Consider the following 22,103-nt stretch of genomic DNA (forward strand, 5'->3'; position numbering starts at 1 on the left):
GAGAGAGAGAGAGAGAGACAGAGATGGGGGGACATACACAGAGAAAGAGAGACAGAGACAGAGAGAGACACAGAACAGAGAGACACACAGAACAGAGAGAGACAGACAGAGATGGGGGACATACACAGAGAGAGAAAGAGGGGGAGAGAGAGAGAGAGACAGACAGAGATCAGGGAGAGAGAGAGAGAGAGAGGCAGAAAGAGAGAGTAACAGAGATGGGGGGACAGAGACAGAGATAGAGAGAGAGAGAGAGAAGAGGGGACAGAGGGAGAAGGGAGGCAGACAGAGAAAGATGGTCGGACAGAAAAAAAGAGTGGGATGGAGTCAAGGGAAGAGAGGGAGACTGAGTGGAAAGGGTGCAGCGTGGGTCCTGACACACACAGTCTCTCTCTCTCTCTCACACACACAAATACACACAGACACACTTTCTCTCAAACACACAGCACACACACGCATACACTCACACGCACAGACACACACTCAAACTGAGACACACAGACACACTGTCTCTCATACGTACAGCACACAGACACACAAACACACACTTTCTCATACACACAGACATGCTCATATACACAGCAGACATACACAGACACACTTTCATACACACAGCACACATAGACATACACTCTCAAACACGGATCACACACACAGACACAGATTCACACACGCACAGATTTCAGCTCTGATGAAGAATCATCTAGGTTCAAAACATTAGCTTACTCTCCCTCCATGTTGTCTGACCTGCTGTTCAGTACACACACACACACACACACACACACACACATGGGCGCAGTGCTGCTGTAAATTGCCCTGTGTCAGCCTGGTGCAGAGGAGCTGGTTGAGTGTTGCCACATGTGACTGGGCTCTGGGGAGCGATGCCCCCTGGCAATAACCCGGCACCGCCTGTTAGTGCCATCACTAGGCAACAGCATTGGCTGTTGCTAGGGGATGGTTGTGGGTTGGTCGAACCACACCCTCCCAATTCTCCAATCGGTCGGTGGGCTGGGAAATCCTGGCAGAAATAGGTTAACAAGCTGACAGCTCAGAGGAGCTGCAGGGAGGCTTCTATGAAAAGAGAGAGGGCCTTTCTCTCCCAAAGAACTGTACTCATATCAGAGGCCAAGTTAACCCTGTGCGCGTCAGAGAGATAAAGAATGAGAGAGAGAATGTGTGTGAGAGAATCAGTGTGTGTGGGTGAGTGTGCATTTGGATCTGTGTCAATGAGTGTCTTTGCAACTGTGTTTATACCTGTATCTGCGCGTGTCTGTGTGTATTTATGTACGAGTGAGCACACAAGTGTGTGTGTCTCTATCTGAGTATGTGTCTCTGTGTGACGGTGTCTGTATCTGCATGTGTACATTTCTGTATCTTGGTGTGAGAGTGAGGACGGAGTGTGTCACTGTCTGTGGCAGTATCTTTGTGTGTGAGAGTGAGTGTGAGAGTCTATATGTGTGCGTTTGCTTGCATGTGTCTCTGTGAGCGTTGTCTGTGTGAGTGTTTGTATCTGTGAGTGTATGTGTCTGTGAGTCTGTACGTAAGTGAGGATGAGTGTGTGTCTGTATCTGTGTATGTGTGAGGTTGTGAGTGTCTGTGTGTGGGTGAGTGTATCTCTGTGTGTGTGTCTATTTTTGTGTGGGAGAGTGAGGAGGTGTGTCTCTCTGTGCGTTCTGTATCTTTGAGAGAGAGTGAGGTCATGAAAGAGAGTGTGTGTGTGTACATCTTTATCTTTGTGAGAATGTATCTGTGTGAGATTGTGTGTGTCTCTGTCTGAGAGTGTGTGTCTGTGTGAGAATGTCTGTATCTGTATGTGTGTGCATCTTTGTGGCTGTGTGCCTGCGTGTGTCTGTATCTGTGTGAGCATGCGGCAGAGAGAGAGTGAGTGAGTGATCTGATAGAGAGCTACTTTCCTTCCTGCGACTTGTTGACACGAATGTGAATTCTTTCACAGAGCGCAGGTGGCCAGGCTTGGCAAATGAAGCTGGGTGACCCAGACTGACCTGAGCTATTGTGAGAGTGCCAGACCAGTAGCAGGAACCGGGAGTAACCCAGGGACTGTGTGTGTGTGTGTGTGTGTGTGTGTGTCTTTGTACGAGTATATGTGCATGTCTGTGTGAGACAGTGTGAGAGTCTAAGTGTGTGTGCCTGTGTGCGCCTGCATGTGTCTAGATTAGATTAGATTAGATTCCCTACAGTGTGGCAACGGGCCCTTCGGCCCAACCAGTCCACACCGACCCTCCGAAGGGTAACCCACCCAGACCCATTTCCCTCTGACTAATGCATCTAACACTATGGGTAATTTAGCATGGCCAATCCACACTAACCTGCACATCCCTGAGCACTATGGGTAATTTAGCATGGCCAATCCACCCTAACCTACACATCTTTGGACTGTGGGAGGAAACCAGAGCACCCGGAGGTAACCCACGCAGACACCAGGAGGATGTGCAAACTCCACACAGACAGTCACCCGAGGTTGGAATCGAACCTGGGACCCTGGCGCTGTGAGGCAGCAGTGCTAACCACTGAGCCACCATGCCACCTGTGTGTGTGTTTGTGTGTCTGTCTGCTGCGGGAGTGTGTATCTGTCTGTTAATGTGTAGCTGGTGTGTGTCTATATGTATCTGCATGAGTGTGATCTATGAGTGTGTGTCTATATCTGTGAATGTGTAGAGTCTGTGCATTTGTGTGTAACTATGGTGTGTGCGAGAGTATGTGCGTGACTGAGTGTGTGTATTTGTGACAATGTGTGCATATGTGTGTATAAGTGAGTGTCTGTATTTGTGTGTGTGCAAGAGAGTGCATGTGCGCTAACAGAGTATATGTGAGCGAGAGTGCGCATGAGAGTCTGTGTGAATGTGTGGCTGTGTCTCTGTGAGTGTGTCCAAGTGTATGTTTGCATGTTTGCATGTATGTGTGCTTGTCTGTAAGTATTTCCATGTCTATCCCTGTGAGTGTCTGTATGTGTGTATCTATCTGAGTGTGTTGGTCTCTGTGAGTACATCTGTGAGCATGTGTCTGCATTTGTGTGTGTGTCTGTGAGTGTGTCTGTTTGTGTATGCCTCTGAGTGAGTGCATCTGTATGTATGTGTCTCTGTGAATATGTCTGTATGCCTGTATGTATGTGAGTATGTCTGTGTGTATGTCTCGGTGACTGATTGTGTTCGTATGTGTGTGTACTTGTGTGTGTCGGTGTATGTGTGCCTGGGAGTCTGTATGTATATGTGTGTCTCTCTGTGAATGAATGTGTCTGTCTGTCTGTAAGTGTGTGTATTTCTGTGTGTGTGTGTCTGACTGTGTCTGAGTGTCTGCGTGTATATATGTACGTGTCTGTGTGTGTCTGTGAATGAATACGTGTCTGGTTGTGTGTACCTATGTGTGTCTGAGTGTATCTGTCTGAATGTATGTGTCTGAGTGTGTGTACATGTGTATCTGTCTGTGAGTGAGTATGTCTGCATGTTTGCGTATGTGTGTGTGTCTCTGTGATTGAGTGTGTCTGTGCGTTTGTGCATGTATGTGTGTCTCTGTAAGTGTGTCTGTGTGTGTGTCCACGAATGAGTGTGTCTGTATGTGTGTGTGTGTGTGTCTCTGTATGTGTGTGTCTCCATGTGTAAGTGTGTCTGTGTGTGTGTATGAGGGTGTCTGTGAGTGTATATCTGTGTGTGTGTCTGTGTGAGTGTGTATGAGGGTGTCTGTGTGGGTATATGAGGGTGTCTGTGACTGTGTGTATGAGGTTGTCTCTGTGTGAGTGTGTAGGAGGGTGTCTGTGTGGGTGTGTAGGAGGGTATCTGTGTGGGTGTGTAGGAAGGTGTCTATATGGGTGGGTAGAAGGGTGTCTGTGTGGGTGTGTATGTGGGTGTCTGTGCGAGTGTGTAGGAGGGTGTCTGTGTGGGTGTGTAGGAAAGTGTTTTTGTGGGTGTGTATGAGGGTGTCTGTGTGGGTGTGTATGAGGGTGTGTGTGTGTGTAGGAGGGTGTGTGTGTGTCGGAGGGTGTCTGTGTGTGAGTGTATGAGTGTCTCTGTGTGGGTGTGTAGGAGAGTGTCTGTGTGGATGTGTAGAAGGGTGTCTATGTGGGTGTGTAGGAGGGTGTCTGGGTGTGTGTGACGGTGTCTGTGTGGGTGTATATAAGGGTGTCTTGGTGTCTAGGAGGGTGTCTGTGTGGGTGTGTATGAGGGTGTCTGTGTGGATGTGTATGAGGGTGTCTGTGTGGGTGTGTATGAGTGCATGTGTGTGGGTGTGTATGAGGGTGTCTGTGTGGGTGTGTATGAGGGTGTCTGCGTGGGGGTGTAGGAGGGTGTCCGTGTGGGTATATAGGAGGGATTCTGTGGGGGTGTGTATGAGGGGGTCTGTGTGGGTGTGTATGAGGATGTCTGTGTGAGTGTGTAGGAGGGTGTCTGTGTGGGTGTGTAAGAAGGTGTTTTTTGGGTGTGCATGAGGGTGTCTGTGTGGGTGTGTAGGAGGGTGTGTGTGTGTAGGAGGGTGTCTGTGTGTGTGTATGAGTGTCTCTGTGTGGGTGTGTAGGAGAGTGTCTGTGTGGATGTGTAGAAGGGTGTCTGTGTGGGTGTGTAGGAGGGTGTCTGGGTGTGTGTGACGGTGTCTGTGGGTTTGTATGAGGGTGTCTTGGTGTCTAGAAGGGTGTCTGTGTGGGTGTGTATGAGGGTGTCTGTGTGAGTGTGTATGAGGGAGTCTGTGGGGGTGTGTATGAGGGTATCTGTGTGGGTGTGTAGGAGGGTGTCTGTGTGGGTGTGTAGGAGGGTGTCTGTGTGTCAATGTGTATGAGGGTGTCTGTGTGGGTGTGTATGAGTGTCTGTGGGTGTGTATGAGTGTCTGTGTGTGGGTGTGTATGAGAGGGTCTGCGTGGGTGTGTATGAGGTTGTCTGTGTGGGTGTGTATGAGGTTGTCTGTGTGGGTGTGTGAGAGGGTTTCTGTGTGGGGGTGTAGGAGGGTGTCCGTGTGGGTGTATAGGAGGGTTTCTGTGGGGGTGTGTATGGGGTGGCTGTATGGGTGTGTATGAGAGGGTCTGTGTGGGTGTGTATGAGGGGGTCTGTGTGGGTGTGTAGGAGGGTGTTTGTGTGAGTGTGTATGAGGATGTCTGTGAGAGTGTGTAGGAGGGGGTCTGTGTGGGTCTGTATGAGGGGGTCTATGCGAGTGTGTATGAGGGGGTCTGTGTGGGTGTGTATGAGGGTGTCTGTGTGGGTATGTATGAGGATGTCTGTGTGAGTGTGTAGGAGGGTGTCTGTGTGAGTGTGTATGAGGATGTCTGTGTGTGTGTGTAGGAGGGTGTCTGTGTGGGTATGTATGAGGATGTCTGTGTGAGTGTGTAGGAGGGGGTCTGTGAGAGTCTGTATGAGGGGTTCTGTGTGGGTGTGTGTGAGTGTGTATGAGGGGGGTCTGTGTGAGTGTGTGTGAGGCCTGTGTGTGGGTGTGTGTGAGGGGGTCTGTGTGGGTGTGTGTGTGAGGGGGTCTGTGTGTGTATGAGGGGGTGTGTGTGAGGGTGTCTGTGTGGGCGTGTGAGGGGGTCTGTGTGTGTATGAGGGTGTGTGTATGAGGGTGTCTGTGTGGGTGTGAAGGGGTGTGTGTGAGGGGGTCTGTGTGGGTGTGTGTGAGGGTGTCTGTGTGGTGTGTATGAGGGTGTCTGTGTGGGTGTGTGTGAGGTGTCTGTGTGGGTGTGAAGGGGTGTGTGTGAGGGGGTCTGTGTGGGTGTGTGTGAGGGGGTCTGTGTGGGTGTGTATGAGGGTGTCTGTGTGTGTGTGTGTGAGGGGGTCTGTGTGTGTGTGTGTGAGGGGGTCTGTGTGTGTGTGTGTGTGTGTGAGGGGGTCTGTGTGTGTGTGTGTGTGAGGGGGTCTGTGTGGGTGTGTATGAGGGTGTCTGTGTGGGTGTGTGTGAGGGGGTCTGTGTGGGTGTGTATGAGGGTGTCTGTGTGTGTGTGTGTGTGTGTGAGGGGGTCTGTGTGTGTGTGTGTGTGAGGGGGTCTGTGTGGGTGTGTATGAGGGTGTCTGTGTGGGTGTGTGTGAGGGGGTCTGTGTGGGTGTGTATGAGGGTGTCTGTGTGGGTGGGTGTGTGTGAGGGGGTCTGTGTGGGTGTGTATGAGGGTGTCTGTGTGTGTGTGAGGGGGTCTGTGTGTGTGTGTGTGAGGGGGTCTGTGTGTGTGTATGAGGGGGTCTGTGTGTGTGTGTGTGAGGGGGTCTGTGTGTGTGTGTGTGAGGGGGTCTGTGTGGGTGTGTGTGAGGGGGTCTGTGTGGGTGGGTGTGTGTGAGGGGGTCTGTGTGGGTGTCTGTGTGTGTGTGAGGGGGTCTGTGTGTGTGTGTGTGTGTGAGGGGGTCTGTGTGTGTGTGTGAGGGGGTCTGTGTGGGTGTGTATGAGGGGGTCTGTGTGGGTGTGTATGAGGGGGTCTGTGTGTGTGTGTATGAGGGGGGTGTGTGTGGGTGTGGGTGTGAGTGTCCCCTCCCCTGTGACATTCCCCCATCCACACCTTCCAGCCCCTTGTCTCTCCGGGAGCTGACTCCTCGGGTCCCCCAGACCGAAGTTAAATGAACTTCCGTATTTCCGAGAGATGGAGGCGGAGTCCGGGCAAGGGGGGGCGGGGCTCTGACGTCATGCCGTTACCAGAGCGGGACGGCGTGACGTCACGCTTTCACCAAGTGGGTGACCTCAGAGTGGGAGCTAACGGCGTGATGTCACACAATTTCCTGTGTGGGCAGTGCCGCAGCGAAGGGGGGCGTGGTCTGGGTCCAGGCATGTTGGAACACCATTGTCCGGGAGGGCGGTGCGAGTGGCGGGGCTATTGGGTGGTCAGCGCGTGATATCACATCATTGTCTGAGCGGGTGGTGCCTGTGCGAGGGGGCGGGGTTATTAGGTGGTAAAGCGAGTGATGTCACATCATTGTCTGAGCGGGTGGTGCCTGTGCGAGGGGGCGGGGTTATTAGGTGGTAAAGCGAGTGATGTCACATCATTGTCTGAGCGGGTGGTGCCTGAGCGAGGGGGCGGGGTTATTAGGTGGTAAGCGCGTGATGTCACGCCATAGTGTGAGCGGGTGGCGCCTGAGCGAGGGAACACTTTTATTTGGGGGGGTTGTGCGCATGGCGTCACACCCTTTTCTGGGCGGGTGGCGCCTGAGAGAGGGGGCGGGGTTATTGAGGTCTGCGCATGGCGTCACACCCTTGTCTGGGCGGGCCTATGCCAGAGCGAGGGGCGGAGTTTGTGGTTACGCGTTACGTCACACCATTGGCTGGGCGGCGGGTTTGGGGCACCGCTGTGACGTCACGCCATTGGCCTGGTGGATGACGTCAGAGCGCGAGGGTGTTGAGGGGAGAGATGGTTCTGGAAAACATGGAGCCCAGGGATTGAGGGCATTGGCCAGCACCTATGGGTGATGGAAAAAAAATGTGCAGGCTAGGGTGGCTGTGATAAATTGCCCCCCCTCCTCCCTTGCAGAGCACCCGAGGGAGGTGCAGATTAGGTGTGCCAGCTGTGAGAATGGCTTAGTAATGAAGGGTTGGGCATGGACCTGTTGGGCCAAATGGCCGTGTGTGGGTGGGATGGGGCGGGGGTTGTTTATCGATGCCCTTTTGGCCTTGGCCTGCCAAACGCACCATCAGTGGCTGGCAGGTGGCTGCAATGGGCAACCAAGCAAGGGGCTCTTAGAGATGGGCAATGTTGGCCAAGTGCCCCTCTTGAAGAGCTAAGTGCCCCCCCCCCGCTCCCTCCCCCCAGCCTCCATCCTTTCCCTGCCCGCCCCCCCCCCCCCCCTTAGTGTGGGGAATGGATCTGCCGTCCCTTCGCCAGAGTGATGGTATCCAAGGAATTTGAGTCGGAAGGTGGCTTCCTGCGGCTGACTACGCTGCCTGCTCTCCCCGGAGAATGCAGGCTGGATTTTCCTTGAGACCGGCTTGCTTATTCTCACTCTCCCCACCCTCCGTCACACTGGGAAAGGAACTTTCCGGCGAGAGGGTCAGGAGCGAGCGTTGAATTTTGGGGTTTCACTTGGGCGCCGGGGTGGGATGGTGGTGTTGGCCACAATGGGCTCAGAGCAGCCCTGTACAAAGCAGCGAAGCCTTTTCATTGAGCGTCACTCGTCGCGAAAGAAAGTTGGCATTTGGGGCAGGAGTTGTCCCTTGGGGGAGAGAGTCGATCGTGCCTCTCCATGTCTTTCGGGAGAACCGGGCCCAGTCTCCATGACGTTTGCACTCTGTTTCCGGATCCTTTGGTAGGTTGCCTCAATGCATGGCTTGTCAGCTGGAACAAGGGGCTCTTTTTGGTACTCTTGATTCCCGTCCTCAGCCGTCACCTTCACCATCTCTTTCACTGGGATTTGATTCGAGTGCGTTAATGGCGAGTGAGTGTCACTGGCTGGGCCCAGCATTCATTGCCCTGCCTCCCCCAATCATTCCCTTGAGAAGTTGCTGCAGTCATTGTGGTGTAGGGACACCCCCCCCCCCCCCCCCCCCACCCCCAACACAGTGTGCCTTCAGGGATGGAGTTCCCAGATTTTGACCCAGCGACACTGAAGGAACGGCCAATATATTTCCAAGTCAGGGACAGTGAGGGGCTCGGAGGGGAACTTGCCGGGGGTGGTGTTCCCTTGTATGATTAGATTCCCTACAATGTGGAAATAGGCCCTTCGGCCCAACAAGTCTACACTGACCCTCCGAAGAGTAACCCACCCAGACCCTTTTCCCTCTTACTAATGCACCTCACACTACGGGCAATTCAGCATGGCCAATTCACCTGAACTGCACACCTTTGGACTGTGGGAGGAAACCGGAGCACCCGGAGGAAACCCACGCAGACACGGGGAGAACGTGCAAACTCCACGCAGACAGTCACCTGAGGCGGAATCGTACCTGGGACCTTGGTGCTGTGAGGCAGCAGTGCTAACCACTGAGCCCGTATCTGCTGCCGTTGACCTTCCAGATGGAGGTGGTCGTGAATTTGGGAAGGTGCCGTCTATGGAGCCTCTGCAATGTGTCTTGTAGGTGGTACACATCATTGCGACTGAGGGTCGGGGTGGAGGGAGTGGATCAAGCACAGGCTGCTTTGTCCCTGGATGGTGTCGAGCTTTTTTGAGTGTTGGGGCTGCCCCCCTCATCCAGGGCAAGTGGGGTGTATTCCCTCACACCCTCCTGACTTGGGTCTTGTCGATGGTGGGGTCAGGCTTTGGGGGGAGTCAGGAGGGGAGTTACTCCATGTTTAGAACTGCTCACAGTTGTGAATATACACACAAAAGGTGCGCAAAGCCTGCATGAAAATTAGCACACTGATACCGAACAAAAGGGGTTTGAAATATGGGTCAGACATCAGGGGAAGGTCATTTGACATTGCATCTCTTCCTCTCGATGATATAAACGATCTCATCGAACAATGAGATGTCAATGTAGAATTTTTCGCTGTTGTTCCTCCAGGGATAAGTATGTCTTTAAATAAGGAAACAATAGCTCTGCAGGAGTCCCTCAGGGTGGGGTCCTGGGCCCAACCACCTTCAGCTGCTTCATCAATGACCTGCCCTCCATCATAAGGTCAGAAGTGGGGATGTGCGCCGGTGAACGCACAAAGTTCAGCACCATTCGCGACTCCTCAGTTACTGAAGCAGTACAGGGTTCAACTGCACCAAGATCTGGACAGTGCCCAGACATTGGCTGACTAGTGGCAAGTAACATTTGCGCCACATAAATGCTGTGTTATGTCTCTCTCACTCTCATTCTTTCTCATGCTCTCTCTCACTCTCACTTTCTCACGCGCTCTCACACTCTTTCTCTCTCAATCTCTCTCACTCTCCCTCTCTCTCTCTCTCACACTCTCTCATGCTGTCTCTCTCATTCTCTCTTCCTCTTTCATTTTCTCCCTGTACCTCTCACTCTGCCTCTTTCTCTCTCTCTCTCATACTGTCCCTCTCACTCTCTCTCTCCTACTCTCTCACTTGCTCATTCTGTCTCTCACATTAGAACATAGAACATAGAACAATACAGCACAGAACAGGCCCTTCGGCCCACGATGTTGTGCCGAACTTCTAACCTAGATTAAGCACCCATCCATATACCTATCCAAATGCCGCTTAAAGGTCGCCAATGATTCTGACTCCACCACTCCCACGGGCAGCGCATTCCATGCCCCACCACCCTCTGGGTAAAGAACCCACCCCTGACATCTCCCCTATACCTTCCACCCTTCACCTTAAATTTATGTCCCCTTGTAACACTGTGTTGTACCCGGGGAAAAAGTTTCTGACTGTCTACTCTATCTATTCCTCTGATCATCTTATAAACCTCTATCAAGTCACCCCTCATTCTTCGCCGTTCCAACGAGAAAAGGCCGAGAACTCTCAACCTATCCTCGTACGACCTACTCTCCATTCCAGGCAACATCCTGGTAAATCTTCTCTGCACCCTCTCCAAAGCTTCCACATCTTTCCTAAAGTGAGGCGACCAGAACTGCACACAGTACTCCAACTGTGGCCTAACCAAAGTCCTGTACAGCTGCAACATCACTTCACGACTCTTGAATTCAATCCCTCTGCTAATGAACGATAATACTCCATAGGCCTTCTTACAAACTCTATCCACCTGAGTGGCAACTTTCAAATATCTATGTACATAGACCCCAAGATCCCTCTGTTCCTCCACCTGACTAAGAACCCTACCATTAACCCTGTATTCCGCATTCTTATTTGTTCTTCCAAAATGGACAACCTCACACTTGGCAGGGTTTAACTCCATCTGCGACTCCTCAGCCCAGCTCTGCATCATATCTAAGTCCCTCTGCAGCCGACAACAGCCCTCCTCACTGTCCACAACTCCACCTATCTTTGTATCATCTGCAAATTTACTTACCCACCCTTCGACTCCCTCATCTAAGTCTTTAATAAAAATTACAAACAGCAGAGGACCCAGAACTGATCCCTGCGGAACTCCACTTGTAACTGGGCTCCAGGCTGAATATTTACCATCTACCACCACTCTCTGCCTTCGACCGGTTAGCCAGTTTTCTATCCAATTGGCCAAATTTCCCTCTATCCCATGCCTCCTGACTTTCCGCATAAGCCTACCATGGGGAACCTTATCAAATGCCTTACTAAAATCCATGTACACTACATCCACTGCTCTACCCTCATCCACATGCTTGGTCACCTCCTCGAAGAATTCAATAAGACTTGTAAGGCAAGACCTACCCTTCACAAATCCGTGCTGGCTGTCCCTAATCAAGCAGTGTCTTTCCAGATACTCGTAAATCCTATCCCTCGGTACCCTTTCCATTACTTTGCCTACCACAGAAGTAAGACTAACTGGCCTGTAATTCCCGGGGTTATCCCTATTCCCTTTTTTGAACAGGGGCACAACATTCGCTACTCTCCAGTCCCCTGGTACCACCCCCGTTGCCAGTGAAGACGAGAAGATCATTGCCAACGGTACTGCAATTTCCTCTCTTGCTTCCCACATAATCCTAGGATATATCCCGTCAGGCCCGGGGGACCTGTCTATCCTCAAGTTGTTCAAAATGTCCAACACATCTTCCTTCCTAACAGGTATCTCTTCTAGCTTAACAGTCCGTTTCACACTCTCCTCTTTCACTCACTCTCTCACATACAAACTCTCTCACACATGTTAAAAATCACACAACACCAGGTTATAGTCCAACAGGTCGACACCACTCTCACATATGCATATTCTCTCACATTCCCTCCCTCTCACCCCATCCCTCTCACCCCATCCCTCTCACCCCATCCCTCTCACCCCATCCCTCTCACCCCACCCCTCTCTCACTCTCTCTCTTTCTCTCTCTCACTCTGTCTCTTTCTTTCTCTCTCACTCTCTCTCTCCCTCTCTCCCCCTCCCCCTCCCACTCTCTCTCCCTCTCACCCTCACCCTCTCTCTGTCACCCTCTCACTCAGCCTCTCTCTCTTTCACTCTCACCCTCACTGCTTCATTCTCTCTCTCACATTCTCTCTCACACTGTCACTCTGTCACACTCTCTTTGTCTCACACACACTCTCCCTTTCTCTCTTTCAGGAGAAAGTGAGGACAGCAGATGCTGGCGATCAGAGCTGAAAATGTATTGCTGGAAAAGCGCAGCAGGTCAGGCAGCATCCAAGGAACAGGACGTTCGGGCATAAGCCCTTCCTGAAGAAGGGCTGATGCCCGAAACGTCAATTCTCCTGTTCCTTGGATGCTGCCTGACCTGCTGCGCTTTTCCAGCAACACATTTTCAGCTCTTTCTCTCTTTCACTTCCTCTCTATTTCTATTTCTCTCTCTCTCTCTCTCTCTCTCTCTCTATTTCAATAAAGGACATTGTTGCATTAGAAGTGGGTTCACTCTGATGCCTCTAGGCGTTATCATGGGCAGGGGTTGGGAAAGGGTATGTGTCCTTTGGAATTGCTGAGAGTGAGTAGAGATTTTATGGAAATATATAAGATGCTGACGGCCTCTGGCCGAGTGAATGCTCGGAGGAGGATGATTTACTCCCTTGTGGGGTGACGTGTAGAATGAGGCGACACCGTTTATAAATTCCGGCTGCCAACCTTTGTTTCCTGTGGGAACTGCTCCCTTTCTGCTTCCAGTGCTGACTCGCGACTCTCTCCGTTCTCTGCAGGTGGACAGGTACCTGTACCACATGAGACTCTCGGATGACGTCCTGCGCGACATCTCGGACCGCTTTCTGGTCGGGATGAAGAAAGGACTGAGGAAGGACACCAACCCCACGTCTTCTGTGAAAATGCTGCCGACGTTTGTCAGGTCCACTCCGGACGGGACAGGTGGGGAGCAGAGGGAAAGGAATTTCGTTCCCGGTTCGACCTTCCCCTGATAATACCTGGAGCAGGATTATGGGATGTTGTGGTTCTGTTCGCCGAGCTGGGAGTTTGTGTTGCAGACGTTTCGTCCCCTGTCGAGGTGACATCCTCAGTGCTTGGGAGCCTCCTGTGAAGCGCTTCTGTGATGTTTCCTCCGGCATTTATAGTGGTTTGTATCTGCCGCTTCCGGTTGTCAGTTCCAGCTGTCCGCTTCAGTGGCCGGTATATTGGGTCCAGGTCGATGTGTTTGTTGATAGAATCTGTGGATAAGTGTCATGCCTCTAGGAATTCCCTGGCTGTTCTCTGTTTGGCTTGTCCTGTAATAGTAGTGTTGTCCTCGTCGAACTCATGTTGCTTGTCATCTGCGTGTGTGGCTACTAAGGACAGCTGGTCGTGTCGTTTCGTGGCTAGTTGGTGTTCATGGATACGACCAGCTATCCTTAGTAGCCACACACGCAGATGACAAGCAACATGAGTTCGACTGGGACAACACTACTATTATAGGACAAGCCAAACAGAGAACAGCCAGGGAATTCCTAGAGGCATGACACTTATCCACAGATTCTATCAACAAACACATCGACCTGGACCCAATATACCGGCCACTGAAGCGGGACAGTGGACGAAACGTCTGCAACACAAATTCCCAGCTCGGCGAACAGAACCACAAAACGAGCACCCGAGCTATATATCTTCTCACAAACTTTGAGGATTATGGGATACTTGCCTTCATTAACCGAGGCGTAGAGTTTAAGAGCAGAGAAGAGTTTGGCTGGGAACTGTATACAACGTGGGTGAGGCCACACAGAGAGTACTGTGGGCAGTTCTGGCATCCACGTTATAGGAAGGATGGGATAGCATTGGGAGAGGGGAGGGGTCAGAAGGAGATTTTACCAGGACGATGCCTCGTGGGGGCTGGAGAGTTTCAGTTCTTGAAGCGAGATTGGGACAGACCGGGGTGGGGGGAGGGAGTGGGGGGGTTTCCTGAGAGCAGAGGAGGTTGAGAGAAGGAAGGCGATTGAGATGGATGAAGTGAGGAGGGGTATCGATAAAAGGTCGACAGGAAGGACCTTTTCCCCTTGGTGGAGGGGTCAATGACCTGGAGGAGTTGGGGGAGAGAGGGAGCATAGCTTTAAGGGCAGGGGGACGTGGGGAAAAGTGTTTTCACCCAGACTGTGGAACTCACTGCCTTTAAGGGTCCCTCATTCTCCAGCACGGAGAGAGGTGGGAGTGGGGGGATTGGATACCGACAAACCTTGGACATTGTGATCCCAAGCAAAATATTTCTGTTCAAGCCTCAGATGAGACACAACATCTGCAAGGCTGTTGGCATCGTGTGGAGACTCCCTGAATTCACACGGCGCCTCTCGGGTTAATTGTTTCGTCTCTGGCTGCTATCAGAACTTCTGACCTTGCAATGGGGAGCATGTTTATTTTTTCTCTAACCATTCTGGAAAACGAGAAAGATTTTGAACTCCCATTCTGGGCTTTTCCTTGGTTTGTCAATTTGAAGGAGACTCGGTGAATCTCCCCCCTCGCTTGTCAGCGATCGGCAAGTCGGGGGCGAGTGTCAGAGCAATAAGCTCCTCACTGACCCTCAATTTGTGTTCTGCCAGGACCACTCAGCTACTGAGCTGAAAGCAGCCTCTGTTCATACACAGCCTTTCCTGTTTCGAAAGAAATCTATCTAAGCCTTGATGACCCACCCTCAGCCATAAAGAATTCCACCAATTCCGTTCACGTGGAGAGACAAAATTCCCTCATGTCTGTCTTCAGTGGGTAACCCCTTACTTTGAGATTACACCCTCTGGTCCTAGACTCTCTCACAAGGGGAAACAGCCTCTCCAATCTCCGAGGAGAAATTGAGGACTGCAGATGCTGGAGAGTCGAGAGTTTGGTGCTGGAAAAGCACAGCAGGTCAGGCAGCAGCTGAGGAGCAGGAGAGTCGACATTTTGGGTGTCAGCCCTTCATCCTGATGAAGGGCTTATGCCTGAAACGTTGATTCTTCTGCTCCCCGGATGCTGCCTGACCTGCTGTGCTTTTCCAGCACCACACTCTCGACTCTCCACATCTCCCCCTGTCAATTCCTTGAAGGATTCATCTGTTTCATTAAGATTGCCTCTCATTTTTCCAAATAGTAGACCTTGGAGTGCAGGTTCATAGCTCCTTGAAAGTCGCAGGTCGATAGGATAGTGAAGAAGGCGTTTGGTCTGCTTTCCTTTATTGGTCAGAGTATTGAGTACAGGAGTTGGAAGGTCATGTTGCAGCTGTACAGGACATTGGTTAGGTCACTGTTGGAATATTGCGTGCAATTCTGGTCTCCTTCCTATTGGAAAGATGTTGTGAAACCTGAAAGGGTTCACAAAAGATTGACAAGGATGTTGCCAGGGTTGGAGGGTTTGAGCTACAGGGAGAGGCTGAACAGGCTGGGGCTGTTTTCCCTGGAGCGTCGGAGGCTGAGGGGAGACCTTATAGAGGTTTACAAAATTATGAGGGGCATGGATAGGGTAAATAGACAAGGTCTTTTCCCTGGCGTGGGGAAATCCAGAACTAGAGGGGCATAGGTTTTGGGTGAGAGGGGAAAGATATAAAAGAGACCTAAGGGGCAATGTTTTCACACAGAGGGTGGTACGTATATCGAATGAGCTACCAGAGGAAGTGGTGGAGGCTGGTACAATTACAACATTTAAGAGGCATTTGGATGGGTATATGAATAGGAAGGGTTTGGAGGGATATGGGCCGTGTGCTGGTAGATGGGACTAGATTGGGTTGGGATATCTGGGTCGGCATGGATGGGTTGGACCGAAGGGTCTGTTTCCGTGCTGTCCTTCTCTATGACTGTAATAAGTCTAGGCCTGACCTATTCAATCTCTGTTCATTAAAACAGTCCGTCCATCCGTGGGATCAGCCCGGTGAACCTTCTCTGGACTGCCTCTGATGCCAGCCTACCCTTCCTGAGATATGGGGACCCAAAACCATTCACAATATTCCAGCTGTGCTCTGACTAGTGCCTTGTACAGTTTTAGCAAAACATCCATTGTGGGCGGCACGGTGGCACAGTGGTGAGCACTGCTGCCTCACAGCGCCAGAGACCCAGATTCAGTTCCCGCCTCAGGCGACTCTCTGTGTGGAGTTTGTACATTCTCCTCCGGTTTCCTCCCACAATCCAAAGATGTGCAGGTTAGGGTGGATTGGCCATGCTAAATTACCCATAGTGCTCAGGGATGGGCAGGTTAGGGTGAATTGGCCATGCTAAATTGTCCGTAGTGTTAGGTGAAGGGGTAAATATAGGGGAATGGGTCTGGGTGGGTTGCGCTTCAGTGGGTCGGTGTGGACTTAAAAAGTTGGGCCGAAGGGCCTGTTTCCACATTGTAAGTAATCTAATCTAATCCCCACTTTTTTATACTCTATTCTCTCTGAAATAAAGGCCACTGTTCCATTGGCCTTTCCTATTCCCTGTTGAACTTGGACACTGGCTTGTTGTGATTCATAGCCGAGGATTCCCAAATCCCTCTCTGCCATAGCTTTCTGCTGTCCTTCTCCTTTTAATTAATATTCGTCTCCTCTATTCCTCCTGCCAAGATGCGTCCCCACGTTGCGATCTGCTCCATCGTAAAAGTTGAATTTCTGAGGTGAGGTGAGAGTGACAGCCCTTGACATCAAGGCCACGGTTGACTGAGTGTGGCATCAAGGAGCCCTGGCAAAACTAGAGTCAATGGGTATCAGGGGGCAAACTTTCAGCTGGTTGGAGTCATACCTGGCACATAAGAAGATGGTCGTAGTTGGTGGAGGTCAGTCATCTCAGCTCCAGGACCTCACTGCAGGAGTCCCTCCGAGTTGTGTCCTTGGCTCAACCATCTGCATTTGCTTCACCAATGACCTTCCCTCTCACATAAAGTAGGGATGTTTGCCAGTGAATGCACCAACGTTCAGCACCGTTTGTGACTCAGGTACTGGAGTAGTCCGTGTTCACATGTGACAAGATCTGGACAAGATCCAGGCTTGGGCTGGCAAGTAGCAAGTAACATTTGCGCCACGCAAATGCCAGGCCGTGACCATCTCCCACAAAGAGAGAGAGAGAGAATCTCAGATCACAAGGTCCAGTTCACGAACGCAAAGGAAAAAAGCAACGAGGGTGGACAGAATGAGTTTCAGAGGCAATTTTCCCAATATTGGACAGAGTCAGAGAATTGTTCCAGCGCAGAAGGAGACCATTCATCCCATCATGGCAGTGCAGGTGCTATCCCCTTGTGCGCAATCTTCTTTCGTCACACCTTTCCAAAACGTGGCACCCACAACCGCACACTGTACTGGGGTCCAACAAGAGTCTTGTACAAGGTCAACTCACCTCTTGTACTCTATGCCCCTCTTGATAAAGCCAAGGACGCTGTTTGCTTCATTCACTGCCCGCTACACTTTTCCTGCCACCTTCAGTGATCCTGGGGCACATACACCCCCAGCTCCCTCTGCCTCCCCCTTTAGAATTGTACCCACTGTTTTATATTGTATGTTCTTCTGACTGAAGGAAAATCTGGAATTGTTGGCCATGTTATCGACTGTCGGAAAAGCCCAAATGGTATCCTTTGGGATTTGCCATCCTTGCCCGGTCTGGGTACGCATATGAATCCAGCCTCACAACTATGAGTCCGCCTCCTGTCTGCCCCCTGGGAAAGTCAGCAATGCTGACATTCCATGAATAAATTGAAAAGACATATCCATCGATATATATTCACAATGATTTTTACCCTGGGAGCCTGCTCTTGGAATTCGGTCCAGTTTTAGCATTAAGCTGGAATGTTAAACACGAGACAGTTTTCCTCCGCTCTCTCAAACTCCAGGATATTTCTATCCATAATCTCAGCAGTGAACTTACTGCACCCAGTACCAGCTCTGGCTGAAAGCATTGCTGCTGTTTTCCGTTGTCCGTGATTGTCAGTAGCGCCTCTGTGTCAAAATGTGGAAAGGTTTCCGCATGAGAAATGACATTTTCCGGATAGATGAACGTCAGCTTTTTAATCTCTGCGCACTTTCAAAAGGCTGCCTTCCTCTTATCGGTTGCTGTGCACAGATGACTGCACACTGTTCAGTTGACCGGAGAGCTGTTTCCTATCTATTTAGATGATAAGGGAATGATATTTAGCGCAAGATTTATCAGTTGTCCCCTTGATGGCTCCTCAGCAACCAAGAGTCAGTCTCGAACTGGCACCCAGACTCCTGCGTTCCCTTCTTGACGATGAGGAATGGTTTTCATCCACTTTCTGGATGAGCGGGCACATACCTGGCAGTTGCAATTTCACGGGGAGCGATGTCAGGTTATCCACTTTGGGAGCAGAAGCAGGGAGGCGGCTTATTATCCGGACGGCGATCCATTGGGGAAAGGGGGGAGGTGCAACGAGACCTGGGTTCCCTTCCTACCCCAGTCGCTGAAAGTCAGCCTTGCAGGAACAGCAGGCGGTGAGGAAGGCTGATGAGATGTTGGGCTCTCCGTGGCGAGAGGATTGGAGGACAGGAGCAGGGATGGACGGGGAAGGTGAGACCACGCCCTGGAGTACTGTGTGTGTGCGTGGTTTTGAGTCTCCTTGTCTGAGGAAGGATGTTCGGGTGATGGAGGGAGGGCAGTGAAGGCTTTCCCAGATGGATTCCTAGGACTGACTCCCATGTGTTTGGCAGAGAGCGGAGAGTCTCATAGAAACCGATGAAATTCTATCAGGGGGCTACACGGATAAGGGATATTCTCCATGACTGAGGAGGCGGAGTCCTGACCTTGTGGGGAGGTCACGGTCTAAGGAGACAGGGTAGGACTGAGATGTGGAGAAATGACTCCATACCAGAACTGTGCAACCTGACCGTGGTCTCTCATTGCCATCTCAACACCCCCGCCTCTGCTTCCAGAAATGTCAACACAGCTACTCCCGCGGGCTATTGGCAAAGGGGGAGTGGCACGTGTGGCAATAGCGTGATGACCAGGGCGGGGGAGTGGGGAGTGGGATTAAAGGTTGTGGATTGCTGTACACGAGGCCTCAATAATCGTCTCTTTGGCCCGTGTCTAACTCTATCCCTCTGACCTCCTGCTCTCACCCTTCATTGGTAGGACTTGCCAGTGGGCACCTGGCCTCATTTGACCCAGCTCAGGTGCTCTAACCAGGCTGGTGAGGGGGTGTCTCGCATGGGGACAAGGGCACCCTCCCAACTGTGTCACGTACCCGGTCAATCCCCCCATCTCCCAGGTTGGCAGCAGATGTGCCGTTGGCAACAGTGCATGTGCCAACTGTCCGCAAGCCCCCAGTCCATGGCATGCTTGTGAAATGGCCAATATCGCTCATTGTCCAGGCCCAGTTGGTTCACTTGGTGCTGCTTTGATGAAGGAAATCTGCCATCTGACTCTCGACTGTGGCATCTGGACACTTGAGGATGGGCAGTAAAGACTGGCCCAGCCAGCAATGCCCACATCCCATTTGTGATGAACGAAAACAGAGTGCCAAGTCAGTTGGCAGAAAGCGTGCTGTGTAGATGATCTAATTCCAGTGTTTTTAAATGCTGAGAGAGTCCGGTACGGTCAGGAGAGGGATTTTGCACTTCTGGGGTGAAATCTTCAGAGAGGGGCATTGAGGATGAGGGATTCCATTGTGAAAACTGGCACAATTGGCTTAAATGCCCAGAAATCTGACTCCATCTCCCTTATGTTTGGCAGAGAGCGGCGATTTCCTGGCTCTCGATCTAGGGGGCACTAACTTCCGGGTGCTGAGGGTCAAGGTTTCGGACAACGGGAAGCAGAAAGTGGAGATCGAGAACCGGATATGCGCCGTTCCGGAAGACCTGATGCATGGGACAGGCACTCAGGTAGGTGCCAGCCTGTGGAAACCCTCGTTTCCACCCGTCCCCATTGGAAGGTCAACTGTAACCTTGCTGTCTCTAGCCGACTGTGCCCTCTCGAAACGTCAAGTCATTGCCACCCAACCGCATTCAATGATTGGCCATCCTACCTGGGCTCCATCGACCCGTCTTGTTTGAACCCCTTTACTTGGAGGCCTCCTGTCTCCCGGCAGCCAGACTCTCCTCCTCTGCAGTTGCCGAACCTCTCCGGATCCTTCCTATTTAGAAGGTGGATGTGGCCCCCAGTCAGGATCCATGGCAATTCAAAGCTGAAGTTGGCTCTTGCTGTGCCCTTTTCTTGTCCTCATCGAGTGTCGCAGACCCCCTCAGCAACGATGACGCCATAATTGGGTTCGAAAGAGAGGCTCTTTGGGCAGGACATCCCATCCCCTCACCCAGCCTTGGCATCGCGAGTTCCCACCTTCAATGTGCTGAGGGTTTCCGGCCTCTCCCAGCCTTTTGGTCCCAGATTCCCACTCCGAGAAGGAAAACGCTTTAAACCCTTTAACCTTACATCTACGCTCCTTGCTTACTAACCCCTCCACTAAAGAGGGAAAAGCTCCCCGCCACTACTATCGACCAGCACTCTGCCCCTTATAATTGTGTGGACCTTAATCAGGTCCCTTCTGTCGGACTCTCTACTCAAGCCCAGTCTCTCTTCATCGCTAACCTGCTCCATCCCAGGTAACATCCTGGTGAATACCCTCTGCACCTGCACCAGTGAGATACCACCCTTCCTAGAGTGTGGAACTATACGTGGTCCTCTGTTTGTAACCAAACCTTATGGTATACCTCATAACCCATTGCTTTGACTCAACGAATAAAGGCAAGTGTCCCATACACTCCCTGAACTGCCTTCTCTATTTGTCCTCTTCCTTGAATGGAAGTCGCTGGTGGTGCCAGGTGCTGTCTCCCGAGAGGAATGCCAGGCCACCAGGACTCAGATTTGCACAAGCGACGGCATTGGGGTGGTCTTCCTCCTCTTCCAGGTTTCCCACGGCGCTAGTGCACCATGGCGAAGTTGGTTCGTGTGGTACCCCATTCATTACAAGTTGCCTTTGAAAAGTTGCCCCCTCTTGTCTCAATTCAGGTCGTTGGTCAATCCTCCATCTATGCTAATTACATTGCCCCCAACACTCTGAAATAATCTACCCGTTGGCTAGGAGTAGAGGCCAGAGGCTATAAATAATAGAGGTGAGGAATCCTGCAGCAAGTAACTCCCCTCCTGACTCCCCCCAAAGCCTGTCCCCCACCATCGACAAGGCCCAAGTCAGGACAGTGTGAGGGAATACTCCCCACTTGCCCTGGATGGGGGGGGGGCAGCTCCAACAACACTCGAGAAGCTCGACACCATCCAGGGACAAAGCAGCCCCCCCACTCGATTGTCCCCACCCCCACAAACCCCCACTCCCTCCACCCCCCCCCCGACGCTCAGTAGCAGCAGTGGGTACCATCTACAAGACGCACTGCAGCAACTCCCCAAGGCTCCTCAGACAGCACCTTCCATTGGGACAGCAGATACATGGGAACACCACCCCGGCAAGTTCCCCTCCGAGCCACTCACTGTCCGCAACTCGGAAATATATCGGCCGTTCCTTTAGTGTCACTGGGTCAAAAATCCTGGAATTCCCTCTGAAAGGCATTGCATTGGATACCCTACACCACACGGACTACAGCGATTCAAGATGACAGCTCACCACCCCCCCCCCCACGTTCTCAAAGGGTCAATTAGGGGATGGGGCAATAAGTGCTGGGCCTGACACAAGCGATTGTTTCCCCCTCAATGCCACTGTACGCACTGGACAGTTGTTTACTTTTTCTCTTTCCCCTTCCTCCCTCCCTCTTCAGCTCTTCGATCACATCGCCAACTGCCTGGCGAGCGTCATGGAGGAACTGGACATCAAAAATGAGAAACTCCCTCTCGGTTTTACCTTCTCATTCCCCTGTCAACAGACCAAGCTGGATGAGGTGAGAGAAAGAGACACCGCAGTGCTTTGACTGTGGAGGTCATGGAAACCCTACAGTGTGGCTCAACAAGTCCACACTGATTCTCCGAAGAGTAACCTGCCCACACCCATTCCCCAACCCTATTGGTCGACATTTCCCCTGACTAATGCACCGAGCCTATACATCCCTGAGCACTATGGGTAACTTAGCATGGCCAATCCACCCTAACCTGCACATCCCTGAATACTATGGGTAATTTAGCATGGCCAATCCACCCTAGCCTGCACATCCCTGAACACTATGGGTAATTTAGCATGGCCAATCGATGCTAATCTGCACATTCCTGAGCACTATGGGTAATTTAGCACGGCCAATCCACCCTAACCTGCACATATTTGGACTGTGGGAGGAAACCGGAGCACCCGAAGGAAACCCACGCAGACACGGTGGGGGGGAGAATGTGCAAACTCCACACAGACAGTCACCTGTGGCTGGAATC

General features: G+C 51.7%; 1 protein-coding gene across 2 annotated transcripts in view; it reads left to right on the forward strand.

Annotated features, from left to right (window-relative positions):
* The window catches only part of LOC140459796 (hexokinase-2-like), a 65,861-nt gene that overhangs the window by 9,486 nt on the left and 34,272 nt on the right, over positions 1 to 22,103 (forward strand). For both annotated transcript variants that reach the window (XM_072554320.1, XM_072554319.1), the window contains exons 2-4: positions 12,585 to 12,747; positions 19,476 to 19,624; positions 21,506 to 21,625. In XM_072554320.1, the coding sequence (XP_072410421.1) occupies positions 12,585 to 12,747; positions 19,476 to 19,624; positions 21,506 to 21,625 (432 nt within the window). The remainder of the gene's footprint in view (positions 1 to 12,584; positions 12,748 to 19,475; positions 19,625 to 21,505; positions 21,626 to 22,103) is intronic.

Source organism: Chiloscyllium punctatum, chromosome 35, assembly GCF_047496795.1.
Source record: "Chiloscyllium punctatum isolate Juve2018m chromosome 35, sChiPun1.3, whole genome shotgun sequence".
NCBI lineage: Eukaryota > Metazoa > Chordata > Chondrichthyes > Orectolobiformes > Hemiscylliidae > Chiloscyllium > Chiloscyllium punctatum.